The following is a 19,783-nucleotide window of genomic DNA, read 5'->3' as shown; positions in this document are numbered from 1 at the left end:
CATGACCTGAGCCGAAGTCGGCCGCTTAACCGACTGAGCCACTCAGGCGCTCCCCTTTCTCTATTTTATATGTTATGTTATGTTATGTTATGTTATGTTATGTTATGTTATGTTAGAAAGAAAATGGGTAAGGGGCAGAGGTGGGAGAGAGAGAGAGAATGAGAGAGAGAGAGAGAGAGAGAGAAAGAGAGAGAGAATCCTAAACAGGCTCCACACTCAGCAGGCAGCCGACAAGAGGCTCAATCTCACCGCAGAGAGATCATGACCTGAGCCAAAATCAGGAGTCGGACATTAAATCAACTGAGCGACCGAGGCTCCCCACCTTCCCTCCATTTTAAGTGTGTCCTCAAAGCCATGATTTTCTCTGAGTGCCTGTGGCCCTGTTTCAGGATCCGCGTCTGTCCTGTTCTCTTTGGAATCCCCAGGACCCAGCCCCGTGCCCCTTGCCTGACACTGTGCAGGATGGGACAGGAGAACCCAGGATCTACGTTTGTTTCCATCTCAGAGGGGCTGAGGGTCTCCTCCCCTGTAACACAGGAAGCCCTGGGAACCCTCAGCTGCATCTCCAGGTGGGCTCTGTGGGGAGGCCTAGAGCAAAAGCAGGGACACAGATGACACGGATGCAATCCCCCCCTCCCGCCCCGTGCTGTGATGAGGAAACAGGGCATTGTGGTGTCCAGCCCCCTCCCCCCAGGCCAGTGCCTCTTCCAAAGTCTCAAGAGACTCTACTGGGTCATTCCTTGAAACCTCAAGGACAGAGAGTTCCTCCTAAGGGAGCACATCTCTCTGGGTGGACAATTTTCCTGACTCAGGATCTGGAATCTTCTGGACGGTGCCTGTCCACTCCCTGGGCTCACCCTACCCTGAAATGGAGTCAGGCAACCCAGGACCCACAGGGACCAGGACCCAGGCTGCCCAGGGCTCAGGGCCCACGCATCCTTTGGAGCCCGGTCAGGATCCCTGACCCAGCATTGCCTCCAGGGGGCAACATAGGGACACGCAGGCAACACACAGGGAATTAAAATGTGAAGCTGGCTTTGTTTGCCTAAGGAGGTAGAGGAGCCTGATTTCTCTTTCTCCAAGAGACCCTTCTGAGTCCCTCCCATGTGGCTGTTCTGTCCTGCCCACTAGGATGAGTGGGGCCGAGGAGCACCCTGATCTGTCAGGGGTCCCTGTGCAGCCCCCACTCCTTGCCTGGCACCAGCCACGGGGGAGACAGGGTGACCACAGGAAAGTCCCTCAGGCAGAGCACACGGGCTGCCCAGGACGCTCAGGAGCACATGGTCAGCCTCTCGGCCACAGTGCAGCCAGCAGACACATAGAGGAAGGGTCTCCTTACGATCTTCCCTCGAGGATCAGGGAACCTCCCGCCACTGGACCTCCCCCCACCTCTCCTCTTCCCGGGACACACAGGACACTGCCTGCACACCTGGAACCTGAGCTCCTGAGACACTTGGTCCCGGGTCTCGGTCCCTGGAAACAGAGGCCGGGCTGGGGACACCCAGGGATGGAGAGTGGGTCCCTCACCAGTCATCTGGCAAGCATCCCTCACCCTGCTTGCCCTCTTCTCACCCTCAGAGCATTACTGTGACCTTGCTGCCAGGAGTCAATGCAACTTCCCCAGAGCATTTGAGAACACTGGGGGGACCCCATGCCCCGCTGGGCTTCTCTGATACAGATGGAAAGAATCCCCTGGGTTTGGGGCCTCTGGGGCTCTGTGTGCGGTGCTGACAGACTCGAGGCCAGGACTCAGCAGAGGCCAACTCGGAGTAGGGAGGAGGCTCGTCCTCTGAGAGAACCAGGTCCCCGTCAGCCTGGCTATTCAACGTGTGCCTGGCCCAGGACAACCAACATCACCTGAGAGCTTGTTAGATGCGGACTCTCAGGTCCACACCACACTGCTGAGTCAGAATGCACATTTTACAGGATCTGCAGACCCTCTGTGGGTGCAGGAAAGAAGGAGGTGGCCCCACTCCCACATCCTGGGGTCTCAGCCTGGCTGGCCATCTGCTGAAGCAGCATTTCTAGGAGTCACCAGGGCATTCGCGATCTTTAGAAAGTTCCACAGGTGATTCCGATGCCCGGTGGGGGTAACATCCCTGTGAGGAGAGTTCCTGGGGTAGCCCCTCGGGCTCCTGCTCTGAAGAGAAAAGCCACATGGGGAGGAGAGAGGGCTGCAGGGGGCTGACTGTGCGCCCCGACCCTGAGCTGTGGGGAGTGCCCAGGACACCAAGGCCACAGGCTTGTGCTTGTCCACACAAGGGCATTGTGTGCGCACTCGCATATGGTGGGAAATCCTAGCTGAAGAGGGAGAGGCCTCAGCAGTTCGCAGGGAACCCAAACGTAGACGAAATGAAAGGGGAAGGAGACCATGAGGGCAGGAGTGAGGGGAGGGGAGGAGAGGGGAGGGGGAGGGACCTGGCAGAGACCCCGCCCCTGCCCACGTGACCGGGCCAAGCGCTCCTGCCCCCAGAGGCGGCTCAGCACAGAGGGAGGAAGGACCACAGAGCCAACTTGTCGTGACAGCGGTGCTCCTGAGCATTTCTGGAGCCGAAGCTCTCCTCACAGAGGGAAGGACAGAGCAGGCAGCAGGAGGCATGGAGCCCCCCGCGGCCCTTCCCCGAGGAGGGCGTGTTCCCTGGCAGGAGCTCCTGCTGGCAGGTGAGAGGGACGATCCCCTGGGTTAAGGGTGAAAGGAAGAGAGAGACTGGCTGCGGTCTCCCAGGGGAGGATGGGGCGCCGAGAGGGGACATGGGAACAGGGCAGGGCAGGGCAGGACAGGGGGTTCCCGGCTCAGCAACAGGAAAATCTCATGATCTGGAAGAGGCGAGCAAGTGACGACGTGTTGTGTCCCAAGTTACTCATCACTGAGGATTGAATTTTGGAAACGATGTGAGCAACCAGGGACCCTAAACGCTGCGCCTCCCACCAACCTGAGATATTAACAGATCAATGCTGGGCCCTGGGAACACTCATTCATTCATCCACAGGTATTTGCAGCCGGCCCCACCACTGGGGCACAACACAGATCAGAGTCCCTGCCCTCCCTGAGCACACTTCTCTGGGGAGAAAGACAGACGAGCAAAGACACAGAATGGGAGGTCGGGCATTGACAGGCCATGAAGGGAACAGAGCAGGGAAAGGTCAGAATGTGAAGACAGAGGGTCTTTAGAGGAGGCGGTGTGGGCAGGCCTCTCCCAAGGACCCCCTGAGTGTGAGCAGGTACCTGAGGGCAGTGAGGGAGTGAGCCCACAGACATCTGAGGGAGAGTACTGGAAACAGAGGAAATCACAAGTTCAGAAGCACTGAAGCCATGGCGGTTGTGCCGCTGACCTTGACCAGTAGGAGACACACACACACACACACACACACACACACACACACACACACGCTCACCCCTGCCCCCAAGGCTGAGCGATTAGGACCTGCTCAGTCTCCAGGGCCACATCTTTCCATCCCAATACACAGGCCAAATATTGATCCAGGTCTTCTCTCTTCCCTCCTAGTCTCACTCCTAACCTTCTGGAACCCTCCCACCACTGCCCAAGTCACTGTTGAATCGGTGCCGCCCAATGCTGCCGAAGGGAAGGACGTTCTTCTGCGTGTCCACAATCTGACTGCCAATCTTCTAGGCTTTGGCTGGTTCAAAGGGACAACTATAAATCCCCATAGGGAAATTGTATCATATGCAGCAGACTCACAAGAAATTACCCCAGGATTTGCACACAGCGGCAGAGAGACATTATATCACAACGGATCCCTGCTGTTCCAGAACATCAGCCTGGAGGACACAGGATACTACACCCTACAAATCATAAAGAGGAATGTTCAAGTTGAAAGAGTAACTGGACAGCTCCGTGTATATCGTGAGTAATTCCTGTCACCTCTGATGTCGGGTGGAGTGAATTCTACTTCGTACACACAGGATTGACAGGCCTGGACTGTGCCTCCCTTCCCTTCTGCACTGTGTCCCATGTGGGGTTTGAGCATTTAGTGCAGGACACACACAGTGGACACAAACTTCATAAGATCGGAATTCCTTCCTGGATTCCACCCCTAGCAGACATTCACTGCAAAAAGAAGGACCAGTCTGACGGGAGTAACTCAGCAGAGGCAGACTGATTCAGTCCAACTCCTTGGGCTTCTCCCTGTGATCATGCCTCTGAGAAAGACCCTGCAGGGCTCAGTCCGGGCCGGGCCTGAGGGCCCTCCTGGGTTCCTCATAGAGAAGCTCAGCTCAGAAAGCCCCTGCCCAGACCCCTGTCTCAGGGCTCCTGATTGCAATGATCATGGGGAGTCCGTGCCAGGGTTGGGTTTTGGCTTCTTGGCAGGGCTGACTGGGAGCAATGATCTCCTGCTGCCTGAGTCCTGAGGTTCCTGAGCTGGTCACCAGCCAGTGCTCAGTGCCAAGAGCCACATCTGGGGAGGGGCAGAGCCTGGTCTTTCACCTGAGAGCTGGGGTGGAGAACAGAGGTAGGCAAGGTCCCTAGGCCATTATCTGACTGCCCTGGAGCTGTAGGAGACTCCAGAGGAAGGTCAGCACCCCCAGGGAGGAACAGAGGAGAGAAGATGCTCCTGGGTGCTCCTCCTGCACCAGGGATCAGGCCCAGGAGCTGTCTCTCATGAAGGCAAATAATAATAGATGTTTATTTGGGAAGCTCCTCTATACCAAGCCTTAGGCCAGGTAAGTGTGAAATATTTAAGGTTAATTACAGACAACATGGTAAGCCTGAGACCATTTACTTGACTTTATTGAGGGGAAACTGAGGCATGGGGTGATGCAGACCTTGAATCAGAGTCACACAGACCATGAGCGGCAGGCAGATCACAATCCTATGAGGTCTGTCTGCACCCACAGCCTGGACTTCTCCTCCACCCAGGGGGCCTTGTCAGGCATCTGTGGACCCTGAGGCCAGCTATTGGATCAGACCTTTCTTAGGGATCCACAGTTCAAAGTAGATTTTCTGGTCTGGGAAGTGAGAGCAAATGAGGAATTAATCTGTTGTTACTCAAGAACTAAATTACCTTCATCAACAATCAGAGTCAGTGCTCAGGTGGCCAATCTACAGCTCCCTACTTTAGACTTGGAATCACTTATTTGTTTCCTGTTATGTTGATGTCACTCCCATTGGAGTGTGAGGGAAAGGACACTGCCTTCTCCTTCTACGTATACCCCTAATTGGTACAGGCCGAAGAACTCCATTGCTGTTTCATGAAGGAAGGAAGGAAGGAAGGAAGGAAGGAAGGAAGGAAGGAAGAAAGGAAAGAAGGAAGGAAGGAAGGAATGATTATTAGTCTCTTCAGAGTCTGGAGCCTGGATGCAGAGTCCTAGGAGGTTCTGGACACTTCCATTCCCTGTCCCTCTAGGGGCTGAGACCCATGTTCCATCCCTCTGACCACCAGCCCCCCGGGCCACTCCCAGAGAAGAGTCTGTGGTGTTGCTCAGCCATGGGAGTGTTTGCAGGGATGCGCTGGTCATGCCCCTGGGTCATCTGTGGGCTCTCAGTGCCTGGAGTCTTTGAAGTCACTTGTAACCCCCACTGCTCACAGCCTTGGATATTTCTGGTTCTCTGTTCCTTCTATGTCCCTCATCTTCTTCCTCTTCCTCCTTTCAGCTGGGACTCCCCCTGATCTGCATAACTTCCTTTACTCTTAAGCCTTCCCTGGATTCTTCTGCTAACACCTGTGGCCAGGCCCACCCTCCCAGGCAACAGTAAAGGATGCAGAAATCAGTCAGAACAGCAGCCTGGTCACCAGGAGAAACGAGCTTTCACCGTTCCCTCATCCAGGTCTCTTTCTCTCCATGATGCCAACAAGTGGAACACACCACATGTCAGGGACGTGTGACCCCTTGATCTACTTTCTTCTACATGACTCAACCAGGAAGTCAAAGACAGAAGGGCAGGTCTGCAGTCCCCAGCTCATGGGCTCATTTCACACTCTTTACTCCTGACTCACATCTTCATCCTGGTGAGGCTCCCGTTCCTCCCAGTGCTTCTTCCCAGGTGGGGCTGGCCAGACCCTGTGCCATCTGACTAGTTTACTGCCTATTTCACATGCACCTGGGTGCTCACGTGACACTTTTACCATAGGGTGGGACCCTCTCACACAGTGAGACCTACCAGTCACTGTCCTTTCACTTGGATGCTGCCCAATTTGGATAAATTTGATCAAACTTATGTTTCCTGAGATCAAAAGAAAGCCACATGCAAGTATGGGTTTCTTTCCATTTTGCCTGACTGTCCATAGAAATTGGTGGCAAGGACCTCTTTCCTAAATTTACTAATGTAACACATATCATTTCTACTAGTTTCGTATCATCCCTCCCTTTATATAAGAGAGACACCGCAGACTGTCCCCCAATCAATTCTGTTTCTTACCAGGACTCACATATTTTTCTCTACCCAGGGAGTCACTGATTTTGAACCCACTAGAACATCTTCCTTTGATCATGATGCGACCCTGACTGACTGCAGAACTTGGTCTACAACGTACAGTGCTCTCTAGAGAGATATTCCTAGAGAAACTGGTCTTAGATTTTTCGGGTATTAACAGTGATTTTCATATATGAAAACAATTTAACGTCTCAATTTTCCATCTCATAACTGTGTTTACAAATGGTCCATGGGGCCAAATACCCCCACCTCCACCCCACCATCTCCTACCATTCACCCCTTCTGCATTCGAAAACATCCACTTATATTTCAGGAAAGACCAATATGGTCCTCACTGCCCTCTGCAGTGGGAAAAAAAGACTTTAAAGACCGAGGGCAGAGCACATAGTTCTCTGCCAAAGCCAGCCAGGTCCTGCCTGTCCCCCCTTACTCTTTTCTGGGTCATTTCTAGTCTTGACTCTGCTCTACCCTGTGTGAAGTCACTGTCTCATGCCAGTCACCATGGAGCACTTCAGCAGGACTGCCTAACTTTGTGGCCCTGCAGCCTGAGTACTGGGCTGACCTTCAGGCTTGCCCCTGGTGTCCCTGGGTGTTACTCTTCTCAAATACCCTGTTCCAGGCCATGCTGCCCAGTGTTCTCCAGGGTTTCAAATTCTGGGAAGGCCCATAATTACCCATCTCCAGGATAACCGTGGAAAGCACGGCCTTGGGGAAAACACACGTACGTTGGTTGGTGTGGGTCTGTGCAGTAGAAAGGGCCTCAGTACCTGTACTTTCCAGGTGAGGCCTCTGAGGTTGGTCAGACAGTCCACTGGTTAGGGAAGAACCAGGAGAGATGTGGGGTGGTCTCTGACTCCCTATCCTGTGTCTTCCACAACCAAACCCTGAGAAAGTCTGTCCTTGCTCTCAGACAGAGAGCAGGGGCCCTATGTTCTCTGAGCCCTCACATCTTCTTGCATTTGTCTTGAGATACACAGATCTGCTTTATTCTTAAGGACTCGGGTTGGCAGACAAATGAGAGAAGGCAGCTCTGATTGAAGATGCCTTTGGAGGAATCACAGGTACCACACAGGGCAATGTTCTCTCTGTTGTCTACACAGCGGAGTTACCCAAACCCAACATCACAAGCAACAACTCGGACCCCGTGGAGAACGTGGACTCTGTAGTATTAACGTGTGAACCTCAGACTCAGAACACAAGCTACCTGTGGTCAGTAAACAGTAAGAGCCTCCCGGACAGCGCCAGGCTGGAGCTGTCCCTGGACAACAGGACTCTCACTTTATATGGTGTCACAAGGAACGACACAGGACCTTATGAGTGTGAAACCTGGAACCCAGTCAGTGCCGGTCATAGTGACCCATTCACCCTGAATGTTCTCTGTGAGTAACTTGTATTCCTACCTGGCCCAGGCTGCCAGCCCAAATCCACGCTGCCAGAGTCAGGCCACATCTGTCCTTCTGGGGTCTGAGTACCTGACTCTCACCTAGACACCCAGGCTGGCCATGGCTTCTTATCCCAGCCTAAGCCAAGACTAGGAGGGAACAGGCTGCTCCTCCCTGGGAGGGTTGATAGCCTATGAGGGGGAAACAACTTAATATCTCAGACTCAGGCTCAGTGAACACAGGGGGCTTATGGTTGGGACTATTTATTTATTTTTAGATTTTTATTTATTTTTAGAGAGAGTACATGAGCATTAGTGAGGTAGGGTCAGAGGGAGAAGGAGAGAGAATCCCAAGCAGGCCCACCCTAACAGCACGGAGCCCTGACATGGGGCTCCATCCCACAAACCATGAGATCATGACCTGAGCTGAAACCAAGAGTAGGATGCTTAACTGACTGAGCCACCCAGGTGCCCTGGTTGGGACCTTCTAAAACAGGGTTATGACCTAGCTCAGAGGGATACTGTGGACATTATACAGACCAGGATCTTCCCCTTCCCTTGGATTACATCACATGTGGCTTTATTCTGTTTGCTCCAGATGGCCCGGATGCCCCCACCATTTCCCCCTCAGACTCCTATTACCTTCCAGGGGCAAACCTCAGTCTCTCCTGCCACTCAGCCTCTAACCCGCCTGCACAGTATTCTTGGCTTATCAATGGGAGCCCCCAGCCATCCTCACAGGAGCTCTTTATCCCTAACATCACTGTGAATGATAGTGGATCCTATACCTGCCTCGTCTATAACCCTGGCACTCGCCTCAGTAAGACCACAGTCAAGACTATCACAGTCTCTGGTAAGTGGATCCCTGGAGCATTTGCATCAAGCACTGTGGTGGAGATCTGTCTGGTTTTCAGAAAAGAGCCTAGAAGAAGTTAATTTGCATTTGCTTGTGACACAGATCTGTCCCTGAACTCTCCCCATCACGTCTGCAGATGCTTCCTCCCCTTGCTCTCTGGTTTCTCATGGCAGATTTTGAGTCCAGCCTGGTATGTGGGAATAGGGTTCTCTCAGCCCCATGTAGTGGAGGGGGCTTTACAGAGGGAGAAGGAGGGTTCTTTTTGCTACTGGCTCGTCCAATGACTGACTCTGCTGTAATGTCATCTGTGGTGGGACAGGAGAAGGTAGGTACATGAGAAGCCTCTCTGCAGTCTGGCCAAACTGTGCCACCAATTGCTCCAGAACCTCCCTCAGGGGAGGCTGCAGGGAAATGAGACAGAGCGAGCCTTGGAGCAGACGCCTCTGGGCTGTGTCCTGGTTCTGAAGTCTACCAGCTATATAACACTGTGTGACACCAGCACGTATGATACACCAAAGGAGGACAGTGAATAATGGTGCATAATTGAAAAGTAGGTGGATGAAGTCCCTACACGGGACAGAAGGAACAGTGCAAAAGTAGATATTTATACATACAGCTAAGAGTACCAGCCTTTTGTTAAAATGTAACCATTACTCTAAACGTCTCCTCCCTGTAATATTCAATCCACAGGCCAGGAAGTAAAAATCTTATTCAGACTGAGAAATCCTTTAGGTTGGACCTTTTCCAGGTCCTAAGCTCACAAAGACTGGCTAGGCTGTTCTCATTTTCTAATTAATTATTTAACAAAAGGGAAGTATCTTCCCTTTCTATGTAAAGCTCCCATACTAAAAAAGGTGCCTGATCTTTTCAGAAAACTCTAGGAAAGGGTCACACAAAAGCCACTGGGTAAAAAATTCCACCTGCTGATGGGGATGCTGGACATGGGCTAAGAAGTGTGAGGTGCTGATGTCCAGGCAGACCAGACAGATGACTGAGGGCCAGAGGGGGACCTGAAGGTCAGACGGGGAGGCACAGCCCCCTCCTTATAGATCACCACCTGAACAAAGATACTCATTCTTCTGCAGACATCAGGGCCATCCTCTGGGGCACCTTTACAGAGCCCAGTGGGGCCCTCGGAGTGGCCAAGATCTTGGAAGAAGGAGCATGGCCCCAGGCCCCCTCTCATTCTGTCACCTCCTCTGTTTCTCCACAGAGCCAGTGTCCCAGCCCTCCATCAACATCAGCAACACCACAGCCACAGAACATAAGGACTCTGTGGTCCTGACCTGCTCTACAAATAACACAGGGGTCTCCATCTGGTGGTTCTTCAATAACCAGAGTCTAAAGCTCACGGAGAGGATGAAGCTGTCCCCGGACAACAGCACCCTCACCGTAGACCCTGTCAGGAGGGAAGATGCCGGGGATTATCAGTGTGAGGTCTCCAACCCAGTCAGTTCCAGCAAAAGTGACCCCGTCAAGCTGAATGTGGAATGTAAGTGACACCTTACATCCGTAAGGTGAATGTAAGTAACACCGTGTTACATCTTCCTGGGAAGAATCCTCACCAATGATGTGCAAAATGGATAGACGTCACAGGGGGCAGAATAGCAATCACGAGACCATTTCAGTAAACAGAATGGCAAAGTGGTTAAAAGCTAAGTGTCTGAATCAAATATACTTAGTTTCTTATCCTGGGTCTGGCATTTACTCTTGTGACCTTGCACAAGATTCTTTTTTCCCCTCTGTTACCATTTGTGTGTGTGTGTGTGTGTGTGTGTGTGTGTGTGTGTGTGTGTGGCAAAATATACGTAAGGTTTACCATTTAACAATTTTAAGCATACAGTTCAGTGGCATTAGGACATTCATATTGTACAACCATTACTACTACCCATTTCCAAAACTGTTTATCTTCCCGTGTGAAAACTGTTCCCATTAAACAATAATGTCCCATGCCTGACCTTAACCCCAGTAACCACTATATCCTACTTTCTGTCTCTATGAATATGACTATTCTAAGTACCTTGTATAAATGTAATCATAACAATATTTGTTTTTTGTGTGTCTGGCTTTTTTCACTTAGCATAATGTCTTCAGGGTCCATCCGTTTTATAGTATATATCAGAATTTCTTTCCTTCTTTAAGGCTGAATAATATTCCCTTGTATGTATGTATCACATTTTGTCTATGATTTATCTGCCTGTGAACTTTTGCATTTTTCCACTTTTTGGCTGTTATAAATAATGCTTCTATGAACATGGGTATACAAATATCTGTTCGAATCCCTGCTTTCATTTCTTTGGCATATATACCCAGAAGTGGAGGTGCTGCATCAAATGGTAATTCCTTGTTCAATTTTTTGATGAACTGCCGTACCATTTTCCACAGTGACTGCACCATTTCACAAAGAATGCAAAGAAGTTCCAGTTTCTCCACACCTTGTCAACACTTGTTTTCTGTTTTGTTTTGTTTTGTTTTGTTTTAAATAATAGCCATTCTAATGGGCATGAAGTGGTACCTCATTGTGGTTTTGATATGTATTTCCCTCATGATGAGTGATGTTGAGCATCTTTTCATGTGCCTGTTGTCCATCTGGGTGTCTTCTTTGGAGAAATGTCTGTTCAAGTCCTCTGACCATTTTTTAAATATTTATTTATTTTTGGGGAGAGCGCAAGTGGGGGCGGAGGGTAGAGAGGGGGACAGAGGATCTGAAGGAGGCTTTACACTGACAGGCTGACAGCAGTGAGCCTGATGTGGGGCTTGAGCTCATGAACCACAAGATCATGAGCTGAGCTGAAGTCAGACACTCAACCAACTGAGCCACCCAGGTGCCCCATCCTCTGCCCATTTTTTGAGTAGGTTTTTTGTTGTTACTGAGTTGTAGTTCTCTATTATGGATATTAACCCCTTATGGCCTATATGATTTATAAATATCTTCCCCCACTCAGGGGGTTGTCTTTTCACTTTGTTGATAGTGTCCTTTGATGCATGAAAGTTTTTAATTTTAATTGAAGTCCAGTTCACTTATTTTTTCTTTTGTTGTGTGTGCTTTTAGTGTCATATCCAAGATGTCATTGCCAAATCCAAAGTCATGAAGCTTTCACCCTGTGTTTTCTTCTAAGAGTTTTTATAGTTCTAACTCTTACATTTAGGTCTTTGAGTTAATTTTTCATATATGATATTAAGTTGGGGTTCAATTCTTTTGCATGGATATCTAGTTTTCCCAACACCCATTTGCTGAAAAGACTGTCTTTTCTCCATTGAATGGTCTTGGCACTCCTGTCAAAAATCCTGTGATCATGTATATAAGGGTTTATCTCTAAAATTTCTATTCTGTATTATTGGTCTATTTGTTTGTCTTTATGCTAGTACCACACTGTTTTTATTACTGTAGCTTTGTAAGCTTTGTGGTAACTTGAAAATTGGGAAATATGAGTCCTCCAGCTTTGTTCTTTCTCAAGATTGTTTTGGATATTTGGGGTCCTTTGAAATTCCGTATGAATTTTAGGATAGATTTTTCTATTTATGCAAAAAAAAAATGTCACTGGGAATTTTTTAATAAGGATTGCATTGAATCTGTAGTCACTTTGAGTAGTACTGTCATCTTAATAATATTAAGTCTTCCAATCCATGAACATGAAATGTCTTTCCATTTATTTATGTCTCTAATTTCTTTCAGCAATGTTTTGTAGTTTTTCAGTGTATGGGTCTCTCACCTCCTTGGTTAAATTAATTTCTAGTATTTTATTCTTTTCGATGCTGTGGTAAATAGAATTATCTTAATATCCTTTTTGGATTATTCATTGTTAGTGTATAGGAATACAACTGATTTTTGTGTGTTGATTTAGTATCTTGCAACTTTGCTGTATTTGTTTATTAGTTATAACAGCTTTTTTTGTGGAATCTTTAGTGTTTTCTATGTTCATGTCCTCTGTGAACAAAGATCATTTTATTTCTTTCCAATTTGGACACTTTTTTTTTTTTTTTTTTTTTTTTTTTTTTTTTTTGCCTAACTATTGCTCTGGCTAGGACTTTCAATGCTATTTTGGATAAAGGTGACAAAAGAAGGCATCCCTGTCTTGTTCCTAATCTTAGAGGAAAAACATCTTACTCAATGTCTTTCACCATTGAGGAAGATGTTGGCTGTGGGTTTTTCATATGTGGCCGTTACCATATTGAGAAAGTTTCCTTCTATTCCTAGTTTGAGGGTTTTTATCATGAAAAGATGTCAACATCTTTGGCTGAATGCTTTTACTAATTCAATCTCCTTACTAGTTATAGATCTATTCAGATCTTCTATTTCTTCATGATTCTATCTTGGTCAATTTTGTGTTTTCAGGAATTTGTCCATTTCATCCAGGTTATCTAATTTGTTGGCATACAATTATTCATAGTACCTATAATATTTATTATTTTATAATACTTATTATTTCTATAAAATTGACAGTAATTTCCCGTACTTTCTTTTCTCCCCACAACTTTCAATTCTGATTTTAGTAATTTAAATCTTTTTTTTTTTAAAGTCAATCTAGTTAAAGGCTTGTCAATTTTGTTAATCTTTTTTGAAGAAACAATTTTTGGTTTCATAGATTTTTCTCTATTGTTTTTCTATTCACTATTTTATTTTCCTCATTCTAATCCTTATTATTCCCTTCCTTCTGCTAGCTTTGGGTTTAGTTTGTTTTTCTTTTTCCAGTTTCTTACACTGTACAGTTAGGTTATTGATTTGAGGTCTCCTTTTTTTAATGTAAGTATGTGCAATTACAAATTTCTTGCACAAGATTCTTAATTTCTCTGAGCCTAATATTCCTCAACTGAAAGTGGTAATAAGAGTACTTGCTTCATGGTATTGTTTTAAAGATTTAATGTAACAATTAAACCCTTAGCAAAAATGCTATGCCCAGAGGAAATGTTCCATAAGTGTTAGCTGCCATTATTACTACTATTATCATTAGTTTCTACAAAGTCAGGTAGTCCTAAAGTCAAATCCCAGACCCACCTTTTACTGGCCATATGACTTTGGATAAATTAGTCACTACTCTCAGCCTCAATGTTTTTAATCTGCAAAATGGAAATAGTGTCTATCTGAAAGGGTTATTATATGAATCAAATGAGTCAATAGTAAAGTACTTACCACAGAGCCTAGCACATAGTAAATACCCCATAACAGTAGCTAACATTTATATACAGGCTTGAGTTGACTGGTAAGGACAACAGAAATAAAAAGGAAGAAACAGATGTGAACAGTACTATATATGGGTATGGAAAGCATTATGCAAAAAAGCCATTGGGACATAGTTACTGACTGAACATGGAAAAGGAAAAAAAGGAGTTGAGTGCAAAGTTTCAAGCCTGTTATGTTAGTTTTTATCCCCTGAGATGAAGCTAAAGTGGGATTACTTATTTATTTATATTTATTGAGAAAAATATTTACTTATTTATTGGGGAAACATGCCTGTGAGGGAAAGTAAGCAGGAGTGGGTGGAATCTGGGGCCACGCCTGAACACAGAAAAATGTGCGACCATGAAAAGATGGGAAGTTATACAAAAATAGCAATCAATCTTTCTCACATTTCCAAAGCCTTCACAAATATCTGAGTGCAGAAAGGCCAGGATGGAATTGAGGCAAGCCTCATCACCAGCCTAGAATACAGTGAGAGGAAAAAAAATGACGGATGAAGTCAGCTAATCACCTCACAGCAAACTTCCCACAGAAAATGTATTCCTTGAAGGAACGAGTGGAGACCACTACATGTTAAGAGTTGTCCCCTGGGGGACCCCCACTGTCAAATAATGTCACCCTCATTCATTCTTCTCTCTTCTTTCCCTGACAGATGATTTCACACAACAAAGTTCTGGCCTCTCCGCTGGGGCTATTGCCGGCATCGTGATCGGAGTCCTGGCCGGGGTTGCTCTCATAGCAGCCCTGCTGTACTTTCTGTGTAACAGAAAGTCTGGCGGGTATGATGGCCCTTCCCATTGTTCTGTTTTCTCCAAGGCTAACTGCCATGCTTGGGAGAGGGAAGGAGACTTCACCTCTGTCTCTGGGCCTGGATCTACTCCTCCTCCTTTCTAAACTCCTGCTTCTGGGCACTAATTCCTGTGGATCTCTTCTCCATGCTTCCTGCACCCCACTCTCTCTCGGACATGGTAATTCCCATCCCCATCTTGTTTAGAGGGGGCAGATCCCATTATATTTCTGTCTCCCAGTCAGGGAAGCCAAGGCCCAAGAAGGAAACAAATGAGAAAAAGAAAGGAGGAACAGGAGAACGGGAGTCACATGCTCTGTTGACAGTAGTAGGAGGGAGGGATAGGACAGGAGGACAAGCTAAGAAGAGGTACAAACAGCCAAATCACTCTTTGGGCAATAAGTGAAATGCGACAGAAAACAGCATCTACCTACAAAAGAGGAAAGGTGTCAGCGTACAGGTAGGCTCATATGCAGTTGATAAAGAATGGACCTAAATGTGGACATCCAGCAAACAGGACAGGAGTAAGCCTAGAGGAGACCGTGGGTACACAAGAAAGAGGCCCTAAGAGGGAAGGCAGTATAATCCAGGTATAAATGAACACTGAGGAGCCCCAAGGAATTACCTGCTGACGATGTCCTTCCTAATTCAAGGAGCAAAGATCCTATGCTTGGGAATAGCAGTCACACTGTCTGATATTTATTTAGGACAAGTGACCTGCGTGATCTCACAGAGCACAAATCCTCAGCCTCCAACCACAGTAAGTAAAGCCACTCACCCAATGAGACCTGACATGTTCCACCACGTGCCCCGCCCCATCAGTGAATCCTGGATTCCGAACTACTCAGTACCTTCTGAATTTTTAGAAGGGATTTCCATTTCCCAACCTTAGGTTGGCATAGGTCCTCATACCCTTCTAGCCACAAAAGATTCCCCTGAGACACAGCCCTGGGAGAGACGCTCACTCCACCCGGGCCAGGCAGGCCTGCATAAGATGGACATGTTTCCAGGAGCCATTTCCTCACCCATACTCCTCCCCCTCCTGCCTCTATGATGGATGTGGGCATTCTCCTTTGGTGAGACTCTCCCTGTCTTGTGGTGCTCTGGGTACTGTGGGCCTCGACATCCCTCCTTGCCACTGAAGCTTGTTGCTGAGAAATACATCTGGGCAAAAAATCAAGGCCTTGTGAACTGAGAGAAATTTTCAGAAGTGGACTAAGGCCTTCTGGGCTCTATTCTTGCCCCCCCTCTGGTACTAATGCCCTGGGTGTGGACCACAGACTCTGAGGAAGTGAATTCCTCAAGCCATCATAGGCTACCTCCTTACCCTACCCTGCTCCCACCTGCCAGCTCCTTCAGCTAGAAATCATGAGAGCTTAGGAACCCCACACACATCTCCACCTTCCAACCCCTGTTCCAAGGCCATAAATCAGCTTTGCATTTTCATGGATTGGTAACTCTTCCTTTGCTTCCCCAGGTCAGGACCACTCTGACAATGTACATAACAAGGTAAGCACAGCCAGTTTCACTGGCTCATTTTCTCATGGAAATATCTCCGTGTAGAATAGGTTATTTTTTGTAACGTTCATTTATTTTTAAGAGAGAGAGAGAGACAGTGTGTGTGCACATGCGTGCACTTGCCTGCACAAGTAAGGAAGGAGCAAAGACAGAGGCAGAGAGAGAAAATCCTAAACAGGCTCCTCGCTGTCAGCACAGAGCCTGACGAACCCGTGACGTGAGATCATGACCTGACTCAAAATCAAGAGTCGGACACTTAACGAATGAGCTACCCAGGTGCCCCTAGAATGGGTTATTCTTGAAAACACAAATGTGAGATCAAGTTTGGGTCAAACTTCCTCAAAACGGTAACAAACAAAGGAGTACTGGTTAATTATTCCCTTGAGTCTACCTCATTGCCAGAACGTGGACTTTGGAATTAACCTCATCCTCTGTTTAAATCCTGGCTCTGACTCTCAGTAACTCTGTGACCCTGGACAAGTAACTTAAGCTCTTTGAGCCTTGGCTTTGTCATCTGTAAAATGGGCATGCTGCCTACTTCAAAGAGAAGTTGAAGGAATTAAATGAGATGGCAAATGGAAAGCACCCAGCACAATGCCCAGCATAAGGCACTAAGCCGTTCTCCCTCCTCTACCTCCACTGACCCTGCTCTTACCAACAAAGTACAGTGTCCATTCTGGTGGGTCTGAGGTCTTGGTTCCTTTACTTTATAATAATTTTACCACATTTTTCTCATCTTAACCCTTCAGTAGAATATACACATATATATCAAAAGGTGCTTAAATCATAAATGCATTTTAACCATGTGTAAATTTTCATGAGTTGAACACAAGCAGCACCCAGATCAAGAAACAAACCATCCCTACCCCCCCAAACACCCTCCAGCTCTGGACTTCTTCCAGAGAGTAACCAGTATCCTCACTTCCAGTGCACTGGATTACTTTTGTCTGTTTATGCTCTTACATAATGAACAACATAGTATATCCTTGTATGTGTCTAGCTTCTTTCATTCAAAATTGCTTTGTGAGATTCATCCATATCCTTTTATGCATTTGTAGCTTGTCCATTCTCTTTGCTGTATCATCGCATCTCACTATGAATATTATAATCTACCTCTTCTAATGATCACTCCACAGGATGTTAGCAAGCAGAGTAGTAATGGGTAATAAAAGCCCTTCTCCAAAACTAAAGGTTTCAAAGTGGTGATAGCACGTGGTGCTCAATCACACGACACAAGGTGAGAGCCTGACCTATGACACTGATTGAACTGACCACACTGTTCATGCCTTTCAGACTGATGAAGTTGCATATTCTTCCCTGAACTTCAATGTCCAGGCACCAAAGAAATCAGCGTCAGCCTCCCCATCCCTAACAGCCACAGAAACAGTTTATTCAGAAGTCCAAAAGAAGTAATACCTTCTGTCCTGCTCTCTGCGCTGCTGACTCCTTCCCAAGCTCCTCATCCCCATCACTAGGAGACCCTTTTCCCCTCAGGGAAAAGGGGCGAAGCCTCTTTCCCCACTTCACTCCCTAACCGAGGCACCTGCAGGCTGCCTGGTTACAGCCCCTCCCTTCAGTGTCAATAGACGAAAAGGTACATCCGGGATTCCTAGGAAACCCAGCCTTCCTAGTCGTTGAAATTTGGCAAAGCAGATCTTGGGTGGTTGCCAGAACTTTTGCCCCTCCCAAGTTTCCCTGACCTAAACTTGTTTTAAACTTACTTATTCAGGGCACAGTCATTCCTTCCCACCGCAGTCCTGTCCTATTGGAGTCTAACTTGAATTTGCCATAACCTTGTGAATTATGTCCTGATCCACTGAAATGCATGTGCCAGAAAAGAAGAGAGAAAAGAAGTAAAAGTAAAAGCTTCTATCTCCCCAAAGCCCAGTGTGAACCCACCATACACGGGCAAACAAATACATAACTAAGGCTGAACTGGCAAATTCTCCACCTTTGTCTACTATCAGAGTTGTCTACCAGGGCCTAAACACCTTGCTGCTTGACTAGAATGCCACCAAAGCCATTTGGCAAGCCTGTTTTCAGAGAACCCAGTGGAATCAATTAGGGAAATTATTTGCCAAGGTCCACAGGCGATTCCTAATGAAAATGCCCCACAAATGCAATATGTTTCACAACTTTATGGGCTTTATTCAAGGAAATATTCACAGAAGGAGGGCTTATCCTTCAGAGAACATTCGCCTCTTAACAGACAATCAGCTGGGAATTTGGGAGAGGAGTCGGAGGAGCCACCCTTCAGAGATTATTTAAATAATTGTTAAAGAATGCCCAATTTGGCATATTGGGTTTTTTTCCCTTTTCTCTGAGACATTCTGCCATTTTAGTTTTTGCATCTGCTAGTGTATGTGAAAGGGGCTATTTTTACTTAGCTTATCTATATAAGCCAATCTGCCTGCCTTAGGGGAAAGAAGCCGCCAAAACCCACAAGTCCCCTTGGCCAGGAGTTGCTCAAGGCATTTATGTCTGGGGCTCTTTTGTGGCCTCTTTTGTGGCTAGATGCATCTAACTCAGTTTCCCAGCATCTCAGGCCAGTCTTCAACCACCATTCCATTCCACGGAGGTCTCTGCTTGTGCGTGGTGTCTGTCCCACTCACTTTCTCAGGAGACCCGGCCTCTGCTAAGGTGCGTTTGGTCCTTGACAAGTGGGGATGCCCTGAAGGGAACACACTCAAGCCCCTGCTGGCATTGTTTACACCCTGGAAAGCTGCACTTGTGCTGATGCTCCTGGGAACCCGGGCTGTGAGAGGTTAGGACAGGGGAGGGTGATAACTGGGCCAGAGGCTTCTTGAACAGCCTCTGAAATGTTTTCTCCCATGGGGTCAAGTCCCAGTGTGCAGAACAGAAAAGAAGAGCCGGAGGAGAGTCAATGCACTTCTCATCCAGCCTCCCTCTAAGCAGACGGGAGTCTCTTTGGGGCTGTTGAGAAAAGGCTTTTATTCTGTATTGATTACTTGATGTCATGCTGTGTCTAAGATGCCCCTCAAAGAGGGCTAGTTGGGAATTCTCTGTACTCAGGTACCTCTTTCAAGGGTTTTCTAACCCTCACACAGTCTATTTATACTTCCCCTCATCTATGCTACTCTGTGTTATTTAATTTTGCCTGGCTAGGGCCACTTCTGAATTATTTGTGAAACTTGCTCCATATTTATAATAAAAATTATAAATTAGACAAAAACATGCTGCCGTTGATACTGCTTGAGATAATATCTTCTTTACAGGAGGAAGAAAGAGAAATTGCTGAGTCAGAGCAAGCCCAAGTCTATAGATATTTGATCTAGTGATCAGAAAATTAGCTCACGTCATTTGCATGCCTGCTAACAAAGTGAGTCTATCTAGAAACAACAGGCCATAGCTTCAACCTTCCTAGAAGAAACTGCCTATTTTCTTCTGGGTAAGAAGATGATTTCATGAGTCAAAGATCTCCCGGCCTCTTTATTAGGGACAAGTAACACTTTCTGCACAGGTGTCTCCGGTGAATCAGAAGCAGCTGAATACAGCTTTTACTCACAGAGTCTCCACAGGCCCAGGCACACAGGCACCTCCAGAGTCCCTAGTTCTTTCTTTCTGCCCCCTTGGGAGGTCAGAACTCTCCTAACCTGAATACCCTTCATTTACTAATCCCACTAAGTGTCAGCCTATTATCTCATTT

At 47.2% G+C, this 19,783-nt stretch overlaps 1 protein-coding gene and 1 long non-coding RNA gene across 4 annotated transcripts in view; one reads left to right on the top strand and one right to left on the bottom strand.

The window, feature by feature from the left end:
• LOC125915442 (uncharacterized) overlaps window positions 1-19,783 on the bottom strand; it is an 81,906-nt gene that overhangs the window by 13,001 nt on the left and 49,122 nt on the right. The window lies entirely within an intron of this gene.
• On the top strand, window positions 2,450-19,570 carry CEACAM1 (CEA cell adhesion molecule 1). 3 transcript variants are annotated; one of them, XM_049621270.1, is made up of 9 exons: window positions 2,451-2,661; window positions 3,507-3,866; window positions 7,496-7,774; window positions 8,375-8,629; window positions 9,846-10,124; window positions 14,464-14,590; window positions 15,306-15,358; window positions 16,076-16,107; window positions 17,410-19,328. In XM_049621270.1, exons 1-9 carry the CDS (start codon window positions 2,598-2,600, stop codon window positions 17,527-17,529), a joined length of 1,569 nt encoding a protein of 522 aa, XP_049477227.1. In that variant the 5' UTR covers window positions 2,451-2,597; the 3' UTR covers window positions 17,530-19,328. The 3 variants fall into 3 exon arrangements, with proteins under 3 accessions (XP_049477229.1, XP_049477227.1, XP_049477228.1); XM_049621272.1 differs by lacking the exon at window positions 7,496-7,774 and having other exon boundaries at window positions 2,450-2,661; window positions 17,410-19,570; XM_049621271.1 differs by lacking the exon at window positions 15,306-15,358 and having other exon boundaries at window positions 2,452-2,661; window positions 17,410-17,496.

This window comes from Panthera uncia, assembly GCF_023721935.1.
Source record: "Panthera uncia isolate 11264 chromosome E2 unlocalized genomic scaffold, Puncia_PCG_1.0 HiC_scaffold_19, whole genome shotgun sequence".
Taxonomy (NCBI): Eukaryota; Metazoa; Chordata; class Mammalia; order Carnivora; family Felidae; genus Panthera; species Panthera uncia.
Note: the sequence above shows the minus strand (reverse complement) of the source record. Positions and strands in the feature narration are given on the sequence as shown.

What these genes read in the sequence shown, in the direction of transcription:
- CEACAM1 (XM_049621270.1), top strand. Translation starts at nt 2,598, where the DNA reads ATGGAGCCCCCCGCGGCCCTTCCCCGAGGAGGGCGTGTTCCCTGGCAG. An exon ending in ATTCACCCTGAATGTTCTCT is followed by an intron (nt 7,775 to 8,374) that starts GTGAGTAACTTG and finishes TGTTTGCTCCAG; the next exon opens with ATGGCCCGGATGCCCCCACC. An exon ending in CTGACAATGTACATAACAAG is followed by an intron (nt 16,108 to 17,409) that starts GTAAGCACAGCC and finishes CATGCCTTTCAG; the next exon opens with ACTGATGAAGTTGCATATTC.